Raw genomic sequence first — 21,744 nt, forward strand, 5'->3', positions numbered from 1 at the left:
TTATTAATCAGGTTATGGCTGCTGGAGTGGGAAGATAGTGCGATGGGGTTACATAGTCTCTCCACATACACTCTTCTTTGGGTCTTATTAAGATGTGAGTTGGAAGACAAGATAGGAGTAAAGGTATAGGCCATGCAGACTGTACACAATGAAAAGCATCCATATAGTACAACAGAAAGCACAAGTTGCATAGAAGCAAAACTTAATCTAATTAAAGAATGGATCTCAAAAGCATTCTGAATAATAATATAAGAAAAAATGTATTCTACAATTTCTATGACATGCACTTGTGGCAAATTAGAGAAACATGTAAATAATAACAAGATCTCAGAAAATGTCTCCACTTATACAAAATGATGATTTCAACAACTTTTTTATATGTACATTCATAAGGGAGCTTTATGCTGCCATGTGCGGGACAGTGGCTGGATGGTTAAAATTTAAACATTTATCATTAATAAAAGTCATCGCATGAGCATTAACCAGGAAGAATTCCACCAGAGGTCAGCAACTATAGTTAACAAAACCAGGAGGCTATGTCAGGAGATCGATCTACACCTTTATGTTTCACTTCATTCCTCGGCGTCCAGTTGTGCCAAACGGGAGCTGTCTTTCCAGCAGAGTTTTATCTGCAAATCCCTTCTTGTGCCGCCATTGCAGCCACTGGGACCAGGTTTCCAGCAGAGTTTTATGAGTCCAGTATTTGGCTGCAGCCCCATCAACTAACTGCCAACCAGCAAGACCCTTTAACCTGGTGCCACCAAGCCTTGGCGATTCGTCTCCAACAATGGGACAGACACCCTCTTGCCACCAAACTTAGCATCCAGTAGTGGTGGTGAAGCCAAAAAAAATTGGTTGAAAGGCACTAACCAATCTCTTGCTTAGGAGAATCAGTGATTGCATGGCACTGACTCAGGTTCAATATGGTCACCACATCCGGTTGAACTTAGGTCCAACTTAAGCACAATGCAAGATTTTAGAGGCTAGCATGGGCAGTCACCCACATCAGTGACGCAGTAGCTCCGCTACTGTCCTAGACTCTTCCTGCGGCAATGCCGCTCTCTCATGATCGAAGCCCATGAAGAAAGCCAGGATGTCTAGATTAAGTTCATTCCATGGGGTCTCTCAAGTACACTCCACCCTCCTTCTTTGAAAGACATAACGGGGCCCAACTGATCCAAAGAATCCCCTTACTTTCTGTGCTGTCCCCCCAAAGAAAGTCTGCAGCTAGTTTATTGATTGTTTTTTCAAAACTAGTGCTGCAAGTCAGACTCCAATACCCTGCCATGGAGGTGAATATCAAGCACAAGCGGCCAGCAAATGAGATATGTCTGTTGCTCATATCCAGGTTATCATGTTCTGCTGCTGATCGCTGGTCAGGTTTCATCTGGATTGCTTGCTTGTTGTCTGTCCTCGCATACACAAGACAAGGATAGGTCGATTTGGATTTGTGTTGGCATGTGCCATCATACTGAGATTTACTAATGTTTTCCTGGTCATGAGGTTATCGTTCTTTTTCTCGGTATTTTTTTTGGTGAAGTTATTTTTCTTGGCAAAATCTGGAGAAAATATCGAAAAAATAAAATAAAAATCTAGAAATTTGGTAAAATAAAATCAATGAAAAACTAATAAAAGGACATTAAAACTAGATAAAATGATAAAAGTTTTGTTTTAATGATGCTAAAAATGATTGATAAATCAATTTGAAATCATGATATTAATGTGAAAAAGAGAAAATCGAATAAAGTCAATGTAAACACAATAAATAAAGTTTCATGTTTTTTTTTTCAAAAAAAAAGACATGCTTTTTCGGGTGTTTTTTTTCTTTATAGTTCTTCACTAATATCACAATATTTTTGAAAATATTGTGGTATCTGTGACGATGGTTTCGTAACTTTTTAATTCATCTTTTAGATATTGTTTGATATATAGCTAGAAATCTCAGGCTGATATGAAATCCATGTTGTGTAATAGCAATTAGATCTGCAGTTAGCAGGCACACTTTTACTTGTCCTGTTTGTTTGGATCAGATGTATTTATTTAGCAGTTTGGATCTGGCTCCAACTGCGATCCTGTTCGTTTGTTGGTTGATTATCCACGAAAAGTCGTATCGAGAAGCAACTCTAGAGAGTCTACGTTTTGAGTTGAACGGAAGGGGCTTTGAACATGCATGAGATTGAATCTTTGTGGCCGGAAGCAGGAGGAAAAGGAAGGTAGCGGTGTCGTGTAACGAATGCTGGCTTGCTTCTGAGGTAGACTTTAGAGCTTAAGCACAACCTCTTAAATTTTTATCCCGCTAGTTTAAATTTCATGTGTGATGGCCGCCATCAAATTTTGATAGAAAAACAGACTATCTTGAATAATTTTGTTTTTTCAAGTCCAAGATAATTGAGATTATAATTAGAACCCTTGGGTATGTCGGGTGGGGTGGCATTATTAAATAATAATTTGAAAGCAAAAACAATCATTTTGCCCCCAAAGCAATGTTCAAGGTAGGGACATCAACGGGTCGGAATCCAATCAGATGTACTTTTTAACCATATTTGTTTCTTCCCACCTGCAGATATTCATATTCAAATTTTGGGTTTGGATGTTTAGGAACAAAAGTCATATCTGAATTCAAACCCAGAATCTAATTTAACAATTTGAATTTGGTTCAAATTCATTATTTAAATTCTTATCCAAATCTAAATTCAAATGTTAAACCAAATCAGGCTGACTTTCAAAACCTAGGGACATTAGATGTATGATATTTATTTGAAACTAAATCCGATTTGATTCTGAATCTGATTGGGCATTTATATATATCTAAATCCGATCAGATGTCCTTCCTAAATTTGAATCCAATCCGTTTTCTTAATCAAATATGATTTTTTTCATTTTATATTCTTAATTTTTTCAGAATGATTCAATTTCGATCCAAATCAGATCCATAGTTTAAAGAATGTTTGTGTTAAAGTCGAAACTGATTATGTGAAAAAATCTATTTTTGACGACAATTTTCGTTTCTCCCTCCCCCTATCCTGTTTTTTTTTTTTTTTTTTTGTTATGGAAAACGGTTTTGTCTCACAAACCCATAATTAAGTTAAAATGGTTAGGCTTTTATAAACAGAAATTGACATTGAAAAGAACGAAATTAACATCTCAAGATTTTAATTCACTAGGCTTTAGAATCTAAGATAATCAAACTACTTTCAAGTATTTTAGAAGCTGATAAGTCCCTTACATTCAGTCTCTTGGCCCTCTTCGAAAACACTCATGACCTCAATTTGTAATCAGTCGTTGTTTTGAGCCACAGTCCTTTCCTTCCTGTTGCATTCTTGATAAGTTGCAGTTCTTATATGAATGTAGGAGGATTTGTTTGATGGGGGAAGTGGTGCCGACTTAAAGTTGATTCATTGCGCCTTCAATTGCCTTGGTTGGTGTGTCCTCCGGCGTCTCTCTGGACAACCACGCGTCGCCGTCCGGAACCCAATTCCCCACAGCTTGCCAACACATGGCTTTAATCCATAGAAAGCAAGACCGATGCTTCAGTGGAGTAGATGACCAACCACGTCTCTTTGTTAACCGCGAGAGAGAAATGAGTTGTTCCCTCACATTCTTTTTCTTGAGATGAAAGAAGAATTTCTCAGAAGGCTACAAGCTAAAAATCTTCTTTCCCGATCAAGGCTCTATTCGGATGAACTTCGTCACCTTTTTCTTAAAAGGATCGTGGGATTTTAAGTTTTAAATCCAAAGAAAAGGTGTTTTGAAAACATTATGTTTTCGCAGAGGCTTTGAAAAGGTTCAAAACTCAATGTGAAGTCTAAATATACTATCATATCACTGGACGATAAAACTATGTTCTGCTATGTGGGTATTTTGTTAACAGCAATGGGAAGGTTGGATTTGTTAATTTTACACAAGCCAAGGATGTTCTTGAAGAAGTCCTCTAGTTGTTAATGAAGAAGATAAATTCATTCTTTAAGAAAAGAGACGTGTTGCGGGCTTCTTTGCCTGCTTGCCGCCATTTGTCCCTATAAATTGCAGAGAATGTGGGGGGTGGGGATTTCTACGTTTTTGAGCTCAACCGGGGAAGAGAGAAGGAGAAGAGGAGAAGAAGGCGGTGGTGAGTACTTATAAGTTTGGTACAGTTTTCGTTGATGGTTCTTTTATCTGTACCATGACATTCTGAGGGCGTGTGTTACTTTATGTTGTGCATTTGTTCTTTTTATGGTTCGGTGAGTTATTTGTGTTGTGGATCTTTACTTCAGTTCCTGTGTTCAGTTCCATGCACTTCCGTTTGATGGAGGAGAGTAGGATCAAAAGTTACAGATCTGTGTGCAAAGATATCCGATCGTCTGCCACGGGTCTCGTCATATCAGGAAGCCGGAATGTCCCTGTGCACAAATTTGAATCTAACGGATAGCATCTTAAGTGGAATATCTAGTGGACAGGTAGGATCTCATGGGTCTACAAACTGAAGGCCACTCGATCGGCTGCAGTTGGCGTGACCTGGTGAATTTGTTTCGGTGTTGGTTCAATAAAAAAACTCGGCTAATTTTTCATGTTTCCTGTGTATGACTTATTATCTTATGCGATTGGGAATCATGAGTTTCTCATGATGAATGTTTCTCTAACTGAAATTAGGACTTAGTGGTCTTCTCTTTTAGGAGATGAAACTTAAACCTTTACCATCTGCAGCTTCAAATACCTATTGTTTGAGAAACAGATGAACTGAAGGAGAAGCCAACAGTTCTGGTTTGAAATACGAGTAGGATTTTTTAACCCATCAAAGTCCTGTCAGTAGCATGGCTATGTATGGGTCAGGATGGTTGTTTCGTGCTAGCAGACTCGCTCAGTCTGTAACGTGATTTACTATGCCAATCGAAACTTGTTTCCCGAGATGAAATCACTATCCTTCCGTTGGCTTATGTTTCTTACCTTTACAGGCTCTGTCTATATGCTTGGGTCTGCTGGCGCGACGCTGTATCTCGTTTCTCAAAGCCAATTGATGAGCTTGCCTATGTCTGGTGATTTTGACTAATATTTACTTGAGAAATAGAAAGGCAACTATCTCTGCTAGAGAAAAATTATAGAGTAATTTGGATTTTTGAATAGCCAATTTGGTGTCCATTAGAAGAGCTTTTTGTTCTATTATCATCTTGTCCTTTTGTTTTCTCATCTTCCTTCTGCTCCAGATTTATTTCCAATATGAAAATATATTTCTTGAAGGGAGTGAAATACATCCTTATGCCATATCTGTTATCTTGATAAGATATCACGAAAGGGTAAAACAAAAATAATATTATTTATTCTCTGGCGAACTTATTCTTTCTTCCATATCCGATTGCATTACTTTAGTTCTCTAAACATTTCCTCTGTTTTCCCTAAACTCGTCACTTCTTGAGATTTTCCAAAATAGCCACAAGTTTTAAGGTTCATCATGAGATTTTTTCTACGGTTATTAATATTTTTCTTCTCAAATGCAAAATTTAATTTGACATCTTATAGTTTCCAACTTTTTTGATATTTTGAAAGGAAATATCAGAATGTTTGCTGAGAACAATTGTGCAGACTAAATACAATCTGTCCCCTTCTGTTCATGTCATATCAATGTAACTCAAATTGTTCCTCCAGCAGTTATAAATGGTCTAATTTCTCTAGGACTTTGGAGTCTTTGCTTGGTTCTGACTTCTGATTATGGTGACGTGAATAGAAAATTAAAGATATGGCCAACTTGGTATGCTAATGGTTAGAATATGGCTAAGCTCAACTTCAAGAAAAAGGGGTCTGTCAGGTACATTTGGCTTTCGTTGCTTGAAGTACTGTCATACCAGTAATGTTTGAAGATGTAATAAATAAATGATCTCTACTTAGTTGGATTTAAGCTTGTTTCTTTGGATATTTAGATCAACTGAACATTTTGCAGCAGAGAAGCTACATCATATGGATATGGGTGTGGGTTGCGGACACACGTGCAGAGCAATTTCAATAATCATGGGTGCAGGGACACGGCCATACATAAAAATGGATGTAAATAAATAAATAAATATGGATGTGTGTATATATATATATTTATATATATATATATATATATATATATATATTTATCTATATCTACACATGTTTATTAGGATTCTAAACAAACAAAAAATGCATGATTGTGTTCATGATTTATAATTTATAAATTACAAAAAGCCAATTAAGTTGACACAGGTGCGACGCCTCTGTAGAGGTGTCCATGTTACTAGCACAGAAATATCTTTCTTCTAAAAAAACACACTTTTTTGGCACATGTTATTTTTGCTTTGGGTAAACTAACCGGAGGCTATTGCTAATGATCTCTTCATGGGGTCCCTTTTTTTTTTTTGAAGAAATACTTTTCAATTATCTTGTTATTCGTATGGTTTTCTGTTTCATTTTTTTTTTAAATGGACTTGGTCCTTGTTAAAGTTGCAGTGGTAAAAATTTTGATGCCGTAGGGTTTCCTGTTGGATGCTACATGCTATGCCATGAGGACATTTTTGCTAGTATCTGTATTTTTGTTTTTTATATGGCATTAGGACAGCATGTCTCTCTCGGTTCTCTTGATTTTTTTTCCCTTCTAAATTTACCTGTGTTTCATACCATGTTTCGGTTTCAATTTGGTTTCGCATATTTGATGTTTCTATTAGTATGTTTTTGAAATGATGTCTGTTGTTATGGTTGGGTGTGTTCGTGTGTCCTACTGTCCTAATATGTGTATCTATATGATATTATATGAAAAGTGTATACTCAATGACTCTGGTTCCCTCTTGTGTTCCAAGCTAGCTATAGCCATTACATTGTTTGGTGATGGGCTGTGCAAAAGTGGTCAAGTTTGTAACGCTTTTTTGCAGTTCCAGATTACCTTCTCAATTTTGTGACTCAATTGCTTAACCTAACTATGCCAATGCAGATTAACTTTAAAAAGGTAGTAATCAGCTTCTCTGAACTCAACTTATCTGTAGAGCTCTCTTGCAATGGCTGGCGTTCAAAAAACAGATAAGAACATAGAAGTATGGAAGGTTAAAAAGCTGATTAAAGCTCTCGAAGCTGCTCGAGGAAATGGAACCAGCATGATCTCTTTGATTATGCCACCACGGGATCAAATATCTCGAGTTAATAAGATGCTAGGTGATGAATTTGGAACTGCCTCAAATATTAAGAGTAGAGTAAACCGCCAGTCTGTATTAGGTGCCATTACCTCTGCTCAGCAGCGATTGAAACTTTACAACAAGGTTCCTCCAAATGGACTGGTACTATACACTGGAACTATTGTCACACAAGATGGGAAAGAAAAGAAGGTTACAATTGATTTTGAACCATTCAGGCCTATCAATGCTTCTCTTTATCTTTGTGATAACAAATTCCATACTGAGGCACTGAATGAACTGATAGAGTCTGATGAAAGGTTTGGTTTCATAGTCATGGATGGAAATGGAGCACTTTTTGGCACATTAAGTGGCAACTCTCGTGAGGTTCTTCACCAATTTCAGGTTGATCTTCCTAAGAAGCATGGAAGAGGAGGACAATCTGCTCTTCGTTTTGCTCGTCTTCGGATGGAGAAGCGCCATAATTATGTGAGGAAGACTGCAGAGTATGCTACACAATTCTTCATTAATCCTGCTAAAAGTCAGCCCAATGTTGCTGGTATTGTTTTAGCTGGATCTGCAGATTTCAAGACAGAGTTGAGCCAATCTCATATGTTTGATCAACGACTACAGGAAAAGGTGTTAAATGTTGTTGATGTTTCTTATGGAGGGGAGAGTGGCTTCAATCAAGCCATTGAATTGTCTTCAGAGGTCCTATCTAATGTGAAGTTTATACAGGAAAAGAAATTGATAGGGAAGTACTTTGAGGAGATAAGTCAGGACACGGGGAAATATGTCTTTGGTGTGGATGACACATTGAAGGCTTTGGAAATGGGTGCAGTTGACACCCTAATTGTTTGGGAGAATGTGGACATTGACAGATTAACACTTAAGAACAATGTGACTGGGGATGTTATTATAAAGCATTTAACTAAAGAACAAGAGGCTGATCAGAACAACTTCATTGATAAGGCTTCATCAACTGTTCTTCAAGTAGCTGATAAGATGCCTCTGTTGGAGTGGTTTGCGGATGAGTACAAGCGTTTTGGATGCACTCTGCAATTTGTTACAAACAAATCTCAACAGGGCTCCCAGTTCTGCAGAGGATTTGGTGGTATTGGTGGTCTCCTTCGCTATCAACTTGATTTGAGGTCATTTGATGGCCTTTCTGGCGATGAGGATGACTTAGAATGACATGCGATGAACTTCACTCAGGGCACCAACTTCTGGACAGAGGTGCAGCGGTTAGCCAAAGCTGCTTAATTAGTCTCACCTGGTAAAAGTATTCTTTCATCTTGTTCCTGTGTGCTTACTGAGTCCCTCACACAAACTGAACCAAAGTTCTGTCATGGCTGAATTAGTTAATCAGACATGGACACCTTTTTTCTTAATCATGCAATAGTGTATTCTGGTCTTTAAATTTTTTCTATTTTAATAGTATATTGTTCTGTTCAAGATGTTCTTAAAATGAAAGTATGTCTACTTCTATTTATATGACACTTAGTTATCACTGTGGAGTCGCAGAGCCAGTATTTTAAACAATAGGTTCTTATTTCAAGTGTTCATATTGAGATTTGTCAAGCACCTGAGAACTTTGTGGGTTTTACGCGTCTCTGTGTCTATATGTTCATTTGCATCTAACAACTTATGTTTTTTTGGCTTTAGCAGAACGGTTGACGGTAAGCAGAAGTTATTATCCAAGCTGTAGATGCTGGTATCTTTCACCCCGACATCATAATCATAAGGGTTTATATTCACTGCACAAGGGCCGACAATTTCACAACTAGAAGTTTATTAGCCACAAATGGAGTCTATGCATGATATCTGAAAGTTTGCCATAGATGAGCCCCATGTTAGGATCTCTCCATCAATTATCAGCATCTTTAGTATCCTAGGAAGAGGGGTATAGTGTCCTTTATGGTGACCGTCTGTTGAGCATTTCGAGCTGGCCTCTGAAGTTAGGGAGCAGGTGGTGGTAGTGTGTCTTATGTGTTGACTGTTTGTCCACTGTTATTTGAGTCTTATCATTGTTCTGGCTGCTGGAGTTGTAACTTGGAAGACAGTGCAATGGAGCTGTGTAGTCTCTCCACACCCACCTTTCTTTGGGTCTTATTCATCATGCTGCCTTATGGTACTGGTCTTCTGCGTTCACTATTATTTAGGTCTTATTATCACGCTTTGGAGTCAGAATATGAGGTATAGGGTCTTTTTTGCTCACTGCTATTTGGGTCTTATTGTCAAACTGGTCTCTGGATTTGTGTTTAAACAGGTAATTATATGATTTGATCTTTGCAATGCTTGTGCAGGTTTTGGTTTTGCCTTCCTTTTTTTTCGTATGTAGAACTTTGTGGTTTTCGGGTTTCATTATTTTCTGTTGCCAGATAGGTTGTCACCTTGTTGAATGTTGATTTAGACTTTGTTTTGGTAGGAGGTAACTTGAAGGATTAGGAATAAGCTTAGTTTTCAAAATATCGACTGTTGGTTGAGTCCACTATCGTCCAACCTGTGTTTCATACCAGCAACAAGTTGGCCAAGTTAGTTAATTAGTTAGCTTATTCATTGATCAGCGGGTAGTTTTTGACCTGTATAAATGTGTTCATGTGGATGTGTGTGTGTGTGTGCAACTCTTCTAATGGTCATATATGTTTTTGTCTTTATTTCCATATAATTACATTTGTTTATTCATTTATAGTCAATCGACTTGGACCCACTAGTTCCCATTAGTCTTTCCATGTTCTGTACGACTTGTCTCCAATTTTAAACTTCTCAAATAAATACGGTATAAGGGAAGTTATTTTCTAAGGGATCATAAAACGTGGTGCAAACTAGGAGCAGATTATTATTATAAAAATTTGGGTCCATTTGAAGACCAAAAATATTTGGGAAACATTTGTAAAAGCTAATATCCAAGTTTAGTATATAACACTGCAGAAGGAATCCATATAGTACAACTAAAAACTCAAGTTGCATACATAACAAAAAATAACTTAAACGTACTTAACGTATCAATCTCAAACATTGTGAAATGATTATCTAAGAGAAGGTCTGTTGCAGCAAAGGATTTTCTACACTGGATTTATTGCAAATTGGAGGGAGCATGTTAACAATAACTAGATCTCAGAAAAATATCCCTCCTAATATATATAGGGACATTCTGTGGTTGCTTTCTAATTTAACTCGTCTTCCTGGTCTCAAGCAGTACAAGTTCTGCCACCCTGGTCCTTTTTGTTTTTGTGGTACAGCTCTTGTTTGATTGGTAAAGGCTAGGAAGACCCATCTCCCCGCAACCTTGCATCGGAAGCAGTACAAGTGCTTTTTTTTTTTTAATCTACTACATAGGTAGATGTTAATTGTTAAAATTTATAGAATTTAAAAAGAAATTGATGCAAATTGGATGTATAAATTAGATTTACAGGGTTTCAATAATTGATGCTCATAAAATTTCAAGATTTTTCATATTCTTGTACCTTTACATATTCTTCATCCATCTATATATTACATATATATAAAATGGCTCAAAACACTGGGGAAGACATAGAGGACTGAAAGGACGAAAACAAACTTGGAATGTGGAATGGCGTATAGTTTTTTCAATTGCAAAAATGTTGCTTGATATCTAACCTTTTACACATTGATCACAACAGCCTAGGTGAGGAATCCTTCAGTGAGTATTGTTATCTTACTGCTTAGGAACCAAATTGGGGAGACTTACCATTTCAGTGAACTGGTTGTGAATTAGCTAAAAATCACCTCTGGGTCGACCATGAACTGATTCAATTTGAATCAGCCGATTCATTTCGGTTTGATTCTGATAATATTGAGCTGCAGGCCCTGACTTCATTTAAACCTACGGTTGCCAGTTGCTGCCGTTATTTTGCATAAAAACCATGAAATGTTTTTGAATTATGTGTGGTCTTGTTTCTGGAACTATCTTGTTCTCATGTTTGTAGCTTGAATTTGTTTATAGTGCTTGAGGTGACTTCCAGTGTATTGCACCTTGGTAACAAAGAAACTTTTAAAGTGTGTTAGAAAATTATTATTTTTGGAAACTCTACAAAAGAAGAAAAGATTAGGGAACATGTAAGCCTTGAATTTTGGCAAGTGGATGGTTTGCGCTGTGGTCGGTTCATGCTTAGTTGCCATGTTCTTCTTGTTGCAGCTGTGAGGTTTGGAGCCCTGTCGTTGGATGTGGAGAGAGAGAGAGAGATAGAGAGAGTAGCAGCCGTAAGGCTAGGAGAAAGGAACGTACTTCATTCACTAACCTTAATCTCTATTATAAAGAGATTAGGGTAGAAAGGAGATTTACATATTACACTAAACAGAAATAAGGAAAATATTAAAGAGATCTTGTAACTCTTTAATATTACAAAGAGCCACCTAGAAACATAAACTCTTCTAATTCAACACTCCCCCTCAAGCTGGAGCATACATATTAAACATGCTCAGCTTGTCACAACATCTAAAAAAATCACCAATAGGGAGAGCTTTGGTGAAGATATCTGCAGTTTGATCTTTTGAAGGGACATGAATAGTGGCAATGGTTCCATCTTGAACGAGATCCCGAATGTAATGTCAGTCCACTTCAATATGTTTCGTTCTATCATGGAAAACTGGATTGTTTGCAATGTATGTGGCTGCTTGATTGTCACAATACATCTTCATGGGAAGCGGAATCGACACACTTAGGCTAGATAGCATGGATCTTGCCTAAGTATGTTCTGCTGCAGTTTGAGCCATAAGCTCTATATTCGGATTCTGCACTAGATCTTGACACCACCCCTTGTTTTTTGCTTCTCCACGATATAAGGTTGCCTTCCACAAATACACAGAATCCTGTGGTAGATTTCATGTCTTCGATTGAGCCAGCATAGTCAGCATTATTATAGGCTTCCACTTCCAAGGTCTTGCCTTTTGTGAATAAAAGGCCTTTGCCAGGAGATGATTTCAGATACTTAACCACCATCAAGGCAGCATCCTAGTGAACTTTCCTTTGTTTTTCCATAAATTGATTTAGCTTTCCCACTGCAAAGCTAATGTCTGGTCTTGTCACAGTAACATAGAGAAGTTTTCCAATAAGGAATCTATATGATCGAGAATCCACTAATTCTCCTTGGTCATCATGAAGATGTATGCGTGGATTCATAGGTATATTAGCCGGTTTAGCTCCTAGCATCCCAGTGTCCTGTAATAAATCATGAACATACTTCCGTTGAGAGAGAATGACACCATCTCTATTTCGAGCAACCTCTATTCCCAAGAAATACCGTGGTGGACCAAGATCTTTTGTCACAAAGTGTTTTTGAAGAAATAACTTTGTATCAGAAACTTCTTGATGGGAGTCACCTGTCAGGATAATATCATCAACATAGACCACTAGAACGATGATACCCCGAGAAGTCTTTTTGATAAACAGAGAATGATCAAGAGGAGATCTCGCAAAGCCACACTCTGAGACTACCTCAGAGAACTTGTGAAACCACGCATGAGGACTCTGCTTGAGTCCATAAATAGCTTTCTTCAGTTTGCACACTTTTCCACACTCCCCCTGTCGTTCAAACCCTGGTGGTTGTTGTATATAGACAGTCTCATCGAGATCACCATACAAAAAGGCATTTTTGACATCAAGTTGATACATGTGCCAGTCATGGTGTACAGCCACAGAAATAATAAGACGAATGGTTCCCAACCGAGCAACCGGAGAGAATGTCTCAAAGAAATCCACTCTGTAGGTCTGCGTGTAGCCCTTAGCAACCAACCGAGCTTTGTATCGTTCGACAGACCCATCAGAATTATATTTCACTGTGAATACCCACTTAGAGCCAACAATGTCACAATCAGGAGGAGGATCAACAAGTTCCCAGGTGCCTCGTTGAACTAATGCATCCATCTCATCTTGCATACCCTGTCTCCATTGGGTATCTAATAAAGCCTGCTGGTGACATGTAGGAACTGTATGAGTAGTAAGGGCTTGAATAAACTGTTGCATACTTTTACCAACACCGTTAGTAGACACAAAATGAGATATAAGATGCAGAGTACATTGTCGTTTGCCTTCTGAGAAGCGCTTGGTGAAGGATCATGAGAGGGGTCTTGTCGACGTGTGTAAATCAGCGGAGGATCACGAAACTTGGGCACTACAGTCGAAGATTCTTTAGAAGGAGATTCAAAAGGAAATGACTCCAAAGAAATAGGAGGAATAGGTAGTAGGTGTGGCGACGGTGGCGTCTCAGTAGAGATAGGAGAGGAGCTATAATAAGGTTTAGACTCAAAGAATGTGACATCCGCACTGATATACTCCTTTTGAGTCAAGGGGTCAAAGCATTTGTAGCCTTTATGGTTTCTGGAGTAGCCTATAAAGATACACTTAATGGCTTGGGCACCCAATTTATCACGTGTGGCTCAAAGTATGTGAACAAAGCATGTGCAACCAAATACTTTGGGAGCCACGAGAAACAAGGGTCGTTGTGGATGCACAAGTTTAATGGGAACCTTGTTGTCAATGGAGGAGGATGGTAAATGATTGGTCAAGTACTAGGCAGTGAGGATGGCATCTCCTCAAAAGTATGCAGGTAAATTATTATGAAGCATTAGGGAACGAGCCACATTTAAAAGTTGGCGATGTTTTGGCTCAGCTACTCCATTTTGTTGGGAGGTATGAGGACAGGTAAACTGGGGAGAAATGCTATTATCAGAGTAAAACTTCATCAGGCAAATGTAAATCAGGCCCAAATTCGAGAATGCAAATGCTTCAAGAGATACACTCTTGAAGATCCCAACAACTTCAATAGATAATACAAAGTCAAACCTCAAACTTGAGGAGAAGATACCAAGTATATTAATCTCAAGAGAAGAATACACAAGAGAGGCCAAAAAGCCTTAAAAAAACAAAGGTCCCAAGTGCCCTATTTATAGAGGAAGTATATAAGAAAGGAGGAAGAAAAGAGGAAGAGGAAGTGGCTGTTGGGGCTCCCAACGACTAGATTTCTAGCCGTTGGGAACTCCCAACAGCTACTTCCTTTCTTAATAAAAAAGGAAAAGAAAAAGGTTTAGAAAAAGGCATGAAAAATAAAGACAAAATAAATACAAAAAGTTACAAAAAGTCCTATGCATACACACATACATTTATATATACAAATCATACATCAAACTGCTAGGAGTTTAAGATATATGATAGTAGATACAAAAACATGTATGTATACTTACATTATAAATTCTAACAGTAAACTGGGGAGAGATGCCATTATCAGAGTAAAACTTCATTAAGGTAGATGTCTTGAACTCAAGAGCGTTATCAGTGCGAATGCTTTTAACAAGAATACCAAATTGGGTCTTTATTTCAATAATAAGGTTTTTGAGAATACATACGACTTCAGTCCTTTCTTTCAAAAGGAAGACCCAAGTGACTCGAGAATAATCATCAACAATGACAAGAAAATAACAAAATCTTGACCTACTAGCAACTTTGCTAGGACCCCACACATCAACATGAAGATCAAATAGTCCACAACTGGACTATTTGATCTCGATGAGTAACTGTTACGGGTGTGTTTGCCTAGTTGACAGGCTTCACACTGAAATGACTCTGGTACTGAAAGATGAGGAAGAAGGTGACGGAACTTGGAGACAGATGGATGACCAAGTCTGAGATGCCATTGGAAGGAGGAGGACAATGAGGTGATCGATGATGTTGCAATACCCATTGGATCCGACATAAAGTAGATGTCCCCTTTCTCATAGCCTCCACCAATCATCTTTCCAGTTTGCAAGTCGTCAAATGTAACACGACAATGTAAATCATTAATCAATTGTCCAACCGATAACAGATTTGTGGGAAACTTAGGAGCATATAACACATTAGGAATAGTCATAGACTGAGAGCAATGTTGTAAAAAGCGTATCGTAAGGCGTATCGGTCGGGCTTTAAGATACGTCGTATCGTAACCGTATCGTAAATTTAAAAAAAATAATAATAATAAATCAGAAAAATTTAAAAAAAAAATCAAAAAATTCATAAAAAATCAGAAAAAATTAAAAATAGTAAATTCTTCATAGAAAACATGGTTTAGTCTTTTAGATAATGATAGACTTATTATTTTGCTAAATGCTATAAACTTACACGTTCACGGTTCATCATTCATACTTCATAGACATCAAAATTCATAACAATATCATTCTTTTTCATCTTTATCTTCATGGTTTAAAAAAAAACCATTTCCTCTCAATGGGAATCAGCCACCCATGCACAAATCCATGGTTTAATAGATGATTTCACGGTGACAATCGATGATTTCACAATGGAAATCGATGATTTCACAATGGAAATCAATGATTTCCTTCTAAAACGGTACAATCTATAGATTAGAAATGAGGAAGGGGTGGGTTTTTATAAAAAAAACTCGAAAAAATTGGGTTCAAGTCTCCTTTTTAGAAATCAGCCCGTATCGTACGATACGGGCCGTATCGCACCGTATCGTACGATACGGGGGCCCGTATCGCACGTATCGTACGATACAGGTACGATACACCCCCATTTGCGATACAGGTGGTGTATCGTATCGTATTTTGCAAACGATACGATACGTATCGTACGATACGGCCCCGTATTGTACGATACGTACAACACTGACTGAGAGATCTTGATATCTCCATAACCCATAATAGGTGACCATCGACCATCTGCAAGTCTTACATGACGTGTCTGAGGTAATGAGTGCAGGACAGTAAACATAGAAGGTCTACTACAAAAGTGTCTCGATGCTCCTGAATCAATAATCCAAGTAGTACCTGTATCATGTGGGACAATATTAACAGACATAGCACGCACTGTCTATCATGACTGTAGAGGCCGATGACTGGATAAATCTGTGTGCCAAGAAGTCCTCATACTCTGACTTGTTGATGCTCACAGTCACTGTCTTAGGTTGAGAAGAAGATGAAGACTCATCTACCACTGATGACGCTGCTTGGGCAAATCCAATAGAAGACTGTAAAGGGTTCTTTCCTAGCTTTGATGTAACATTTCTTCCTAAGGGCGGTGCCGCGGTAGGACGACCATGTTTATCCCAACATCTGTCTTCCAATGCCCTATTTTCCTACAATAGGTGCACTGAAATCTCCCCAGACCTCCTCCTGACCCACGACCTATGCCTCTTCCCTAAATGAACGGCGTCCATGACCTCCTGAGGCTGCTAAGGCAGAGGCATGGAGATCACTAGAGGGTGGAGAGAGGGTCACAGCAAGACGACTGAGTCTGTTGTAGGCTTCAGCTAGGTCAGGGATTTCTGCTCCAGTCAACATCTGAGCCTTTGCTACTGCATATTTAGAGGAGAGACCATGTAGAAACTTCGCAACCATAGACTGTTCACCATGGGTCTTATGGCATGTTGGACATGGGGGACGTAATGCTTTAAGTCGTCTAGAGATGGACTTGAGGGAAGCAAAATACTGAGCAAGACTTTGGTCACCCTGTTGCAAATTAAGTAATTCTTCCTCTACCTGCAATATCTTGCTCACATTCTTGTCATTTGAGTAAGTTTGTTTCAAGAAATCCCACATTTGTTTGGCCGAGGTATAGTATGCAATAGTTGATGCAATCTGTGGTTGCACACTGTTCATGATCCACGACATGACAATATTATTATCTCCCTTCCATGAACTATATTTTCCACTCTTTTCAACAGGCTCATTTTCTTCAATAACATGCTGCTTCTAATGTCCAATCACAGACAACATACACACACGAGACCAAATCTCATAGTTAGATCCATCTAACTTTATAGTAGAACCATAAGAGAATGGATTTCCTCCACTTTTAACCTCATGAGAAAAATCAGTTTTATGAATTTCAGCCATTGCAAGTCTGCCCACAAATGATCACCCACGACCAACAAGCGAGAATATGTATATATAGATCAATAAAGACTGCGACTGATCAGCAATAACATATGTCCACCACCACACAGCAACGTTAGATGCAAAACACTTTTGCCACACAACTTCTGAACACCCCACGATAATAGACTGTTGTCCAACTGTTGACAGCAACCCTACGGCAGAAAACAGCAACCTAATGATGGTGAAAAAGTCCCACGATAGACTGTTGTCCAATACTCCCACGACAGATAAAATCCAGCAATACAAATAGAAGACCAACGGCACCAGCAATACAAATAGAAGACTGCTGTCCAAGAACCCCACAACAGAGAAAATCCAGCAATCCAAGAGAAAATCCAACAATCCAACGACCAAAAAAAGAATACCACACTACTTGCAATGTCTTTAGCAACCAACAACTTATCTATTTATGTATCTAACGCTGTTGTACCACAAATTATTTTCCACTAATCATGAATAGCGATAGAAAAAAAACTTTCAACATAAACCATCGCAGACTCCCACCCAGCTGCGATAAAACATAGATGTGTAGACACCCATGGCTGGAGTCTATTCACGCAGATTTCATAGCGTGAATAGACTCCTCCACACGGTTCAGTTGCTGGAAAATAGTCAACTCAAACTAAATGTGTGTAGCAGGAGAAGAAGACGGAAGAGGGAGAAGAGAAGGAGACGGTGGAAGAGATGGCCTGAGGAGGAGAAGTCGACGACAGTTTTTTCTTCACGTCGCCAGCCTAATTCACGCTCAGCCACTGCTGTCTTCACGTCGCCAGTCACGCCTGCTCTGATACCATGTTGCTGCTGTGAGGTTTGGAGCCCTGTCGTTGGATGTGGAGAGAGAGAGAGAGATAGAGAGAGTAGCAGCCGTAAGGCTAGGAGAAAGGAACGTACATCATTCACTAACCCTAATCTCTATTATAAAGAGATTAGGGTAGAAAGGATATTTACATATTACACTAAACAGAAATACGGAAAATATTAAAGAGATCTTGTAACTCTTTAATATTACAAAGAGCCACCTAGAAACATAAACTCTTCTAATTCAACACTTCTCATGGCAAATCAAGTTCTTTTCTGGTGGGATATGCCCAGGTTTCGTCCACCATCTAGACTAACTTTATCAGGATACAGATTTATTGAATCCCAAAAAACATACTTGAAGTTTGGTGATTAGCCGGTTACTACCTCTATATGTACTTTTTCTCCTCTACTATTGAACTCAAAAATAAATTAGTTTACTAGTTTTGTGCTTTATTTTGTCCATGTAATACGGAAGGATAATTGACTAATGTCCCCAATATCTGGTTTGATATTTCATCATGGTCTAAACGTCTTTTATGCAATGTCGAGGATATAGTATGACTGCTGGTTGCGTGTAAATTTTGGTGAGGCATAGTGGTTTCCAATTTCCTATTTTTATGTAAATAGTATGTCATGGTATAATCTGTTTTTTGCACAGGGTTAATAGGGCTTGATGCCAATTACCTGTAAAGTTATCGTTCAGGTAACTATTTAGTGGGCTAGAGTGTCTTGTTCTTGTGAGCGTTCTCTAAGAAAAGATTGCTGCTGATGTACGTTATCTTTATAGTGTTGTTCGGTAGATTTGGTGCCAAAATGACTCCTTGTTGTAGTCGCAATTCACACTCTTTTACCAATTTTTGATGAAGTAAATTTATGGATTCTGAATCATTAAAATGAGAATTTTTTTATTCATTACAGAAGACTTTAGGATCTAGTCCAGAATGAGGATTACAACCATTTAAAGCTCCTGAGAAATTGACGACCTTCTAGAGCTCCTGAGAAGTTGAGAGAAAGACTGATATTAAATAGCAGTAAAAGGCATTTCTTGGCCGCAACATTCTCTCACTAATCTCATGTTCCAAAAGTACTAATGCCTTGACATCAATGAAGCTCGGTCTGTCTTTGACTAGGAATACGTGGAGATAAAAATGGAAGTGCAGCATCCAGATAGTGATGAGGTAAGGTCGGAGAGCACTGGAGACCTTCTCCAATATGCCATGGGCAGGGAGCCAGGTCTTGTTCTCTCCTTCTTGAGATATTCTCTTATTCGGCACCTTTTGTACTTTGGTTTTTAGGAAGCGTCGGTTCGTTGCTTTTCCTGTTTTTGCTCTCCTTTTGTTCAACTGAAAATTATTTGCAAATTGACTATTTTTTATTGATTTTTTTTGAGAAAAATTTTCAAACTTTGGTCTCCCTTCTGCCCATAATCGAGAAAGAACTGATTTTTGTCATTGATAAGGGCGGTCACCTTTCTCGAACTTTGAAACAAGGGCCTGTGTTGCACATTTTGAAATGCCAGTATTACCTTTTGCTTGATTAGGCTCTGAATCCCTGAAATTTTTTCTGACATTTTCTTTTCCCACCTCTCTCCCGGTGTTACTTTCCCTGCTAATTCTTCCTTTCTCCTTTGTGTTTTAATGTTTTGATTGCGTTCCCTGTTCATACTTCCTCCCTTAAGTTTTCTCCCTCTTCTCAGCAGTCCCCACCTCGTCCCCTTTCTGACGGTAGTAGAAATTAGAAATTATGAGACAGGCTGCGCTTTATGGCTAGTTCTTTAAATTCTCTAATATATGTTTACAATTGATGTTCACGCATATTCTGCTTGATTCACGGCTGCTTGTATCTTGAAGCTGTTGCATTGGAAAAAACATCACCTATAATTTTCTGAAAACACATACTAAATCTCATCATATAAGTCAACACGAGAAAAGAAAATAATGATTATCAACTGCTATCAATAGGTTCTTTCTGTTCTCTTTTCAGGCATTTCTTGGATTTTAATAGTCTTATCTCTACATCTCACTTCTTTCATCGGTATTTATTCCTATTCATGTTGAGAACACTAGATTCCTCCTGGGCAAGTCCTTTCCTTTCTTGCTTACAAATGCCTTTTGTTTAAGCACCATTCTATGCACTCACTGGCACACCGCACACTCATGTTGCATATACATACAAGATATCATTGAACTTTGCAGAACAAAACTTTTAAGTGGGGGCGTTGATATCCTCGGATTTGAGATCGTCGGGATTTGAGAACTGTGGATTTTAAGATCGGATGCTCCCTCTTTTGATTTGAAATCCTACTTTTTCTCAATGCAAAGAAGTAAAATAAGCATCCAAGTGTGGATCTTAAGTTTGATGAACCATAAATTTTAGCACAGCTTTTTTGCACATCAGAAAAAGCAAAAGTATGTAATGTCAGATCTACTTCAGGTTCATGAATTTCATGATTGAGAGTAATCGAACGTCACTTAGAACTATTGGGAGAAAAAGTCATCAGGTTCATGGATTTCAGATTGAGAGTTATCAAACGTCACTTAAAACAAACTGTTGGCAGAAAACGGTCATGGGCAACTTGGTGGCTTGCTATGATTGAGAATGAGGATATGTTGAGGAAGGAAAGCCGCTCCACTTCTCATGTCAACATGAATACTTGTATTACAAAAAGAATCCTTGTATTTTTTAATGCTTGTATTACAATTGAAAGAGCTTTCGGACATCAACCTGAAAAATGGATAGCAAGAGAGGGAGAGAGATTGTAGCCATGGTTCCAGTGTGCTCTTGTCATGAAGGATTAACAGGTGAACTGCTGCTAGTTGTCATCACAAGAGGAGGTGGCAAGCAGAAAAGGAGAGAAAACATCTTGCCATGGCTGAGGATGGCAGGCGGGAAGGAAAATTTGATCCTTGTGGTGTTTTAGAAATGGTGTAAGAGGTTGATGTGCATTTGCAGATCTGATGTACAAGAAATTGTTTCATGAAACTCAATTTTGCAGATCTTATGTCCGAGAAATTGTTTCATGAAACTCCTGGTTCCATCATGAGGTTCATTTGGGCCATGGTTCTCTTGTAGAATTTATTTTTGGACCTTGAGGAAATTTCTTTTGTTTCCTGGATTGACATTTTCTTTTGTTAGAGCAAATCAAAATTTATTAAATTTTTGTTGCATACAAAAATTTTGAAAGTTCGATACCATTTAGTTGTGCATGAACAGTTTCATTGGAGAACAGTCTTTAGATTTCAGTCCTACTACTACATCCGTATGTTTAGATTTAGTTATTGAGTTTTGAGAGTGTTGTGCCACTTATGTGCCTTCTCCGCGTCGTGGTGCATGTGGAGTGGAGCTCCCCACCGTGTCTTGGCATTCATCAGAATTTTGGTGTCTTTGCTATAGTAATAAATAAAATATTCTTACTCCTGCAGAGGTGGTTGATGTTTCTTTTTTTTTTTTTTTAATCATGCGTGTTTGAATAAGTACAGGCCCAGGTTTATCATAGCTGGTCAGGCAGTCAATGCAGCATTTTAGTTGATAGGTATATCATGATATCCATCCAGGTCTTGAAGTAGCTTTAGACCCCCGAGGTGGGGGGAAGGAGAGGTGAATTGACAAGAACAGGTTGGAGCCAAATCTTCAAATCATTAGCTAAAGTTAAAAAAAAAAAAGAAAAATAATTGAGCATTAAGGATGTTGATGCCGCTCCTTGGCGCTTATGCATGAGTGAGTGAAAGAACGAAAGTGAATTTTTAATTAATTACAGGTTTTTTGTCCGTGTGTTATCAAAGAGAGAAAAATGAATGGATGGAAGGGAAAAGAAAGGAAGGGAAAAGAAAAGAATGGAAAGGGAAATGAGAAGAAAGGAAAGGAATGGACCCCTCCCAATTTCTTCATTTTCAGAGTGATTGGAATTATATTAAAAAATTATTTCATTCTCTTTCTTTTCCTTTTCTTTGCATCC

General features: G+C 38.3%; 1 protein-coding gene across 10 annotated transcripts; it reads left to right on the forward strand.

The window, feature by feature from the left end:
* The first annotated feature begins 3,314 nt into the window (after window positions 1–3,314).
* LOC116247373 (eukaryotic peptide chain release factor subunit 1-3-like) lies at window positions 3,315–20,945 on the forward strand. 10 transcript variants are annotated; one of them, XR_007572443.1, is made up of 5 exons: window positions 3,315–4,108; window positions 4,267–4,436; window positions 6,972–8,370; window positions 8,763–9,363; window positions 18,708–20,945. XR_007572443.1 is itself a non-coding variant. In XM_050075917.1 (3 exons), exons 2-3 carry the CDS (start codon window positions 4,374–4,376, stop codon window positions 8,286–8,288), a joined length of 1,380 nt encoding a protein of 459 aa, XP_049931874.1. In that variant the 5' UTR covers window positions 3,315–4,108; window positions 4,267–4,373; the 3' UTR covers window positions 8,289–20,945. The 10 variants fall into 10 exon arrangements, 1 of the variants encoding a protein (XP_049931874.1); XR_007572444.1 differs by having other exon boundaries at window positions 8,763–9,225; XR_007572442.1 differs by having other exon boundaries at window positions 8,763–20,945.
* Window positions 20,946–21,744: the final 799 nt, after the last annotated feature.

Source organism: Nymphaea colorata, chromosome 2 (genome assembly GCF_008831285.2).
Source record: "Nymphaea colorata isolate Beijing-Zhang1983 chromosome 2, ASM883128v2, whole genome shotgun sequence".
NCBI lineage: Eukaryota > Viridiplantae > Streptophyta > Magnoliopsida > Nymphaeales > Nymphaeaceae > Nymphaea > Nymphaea colorata.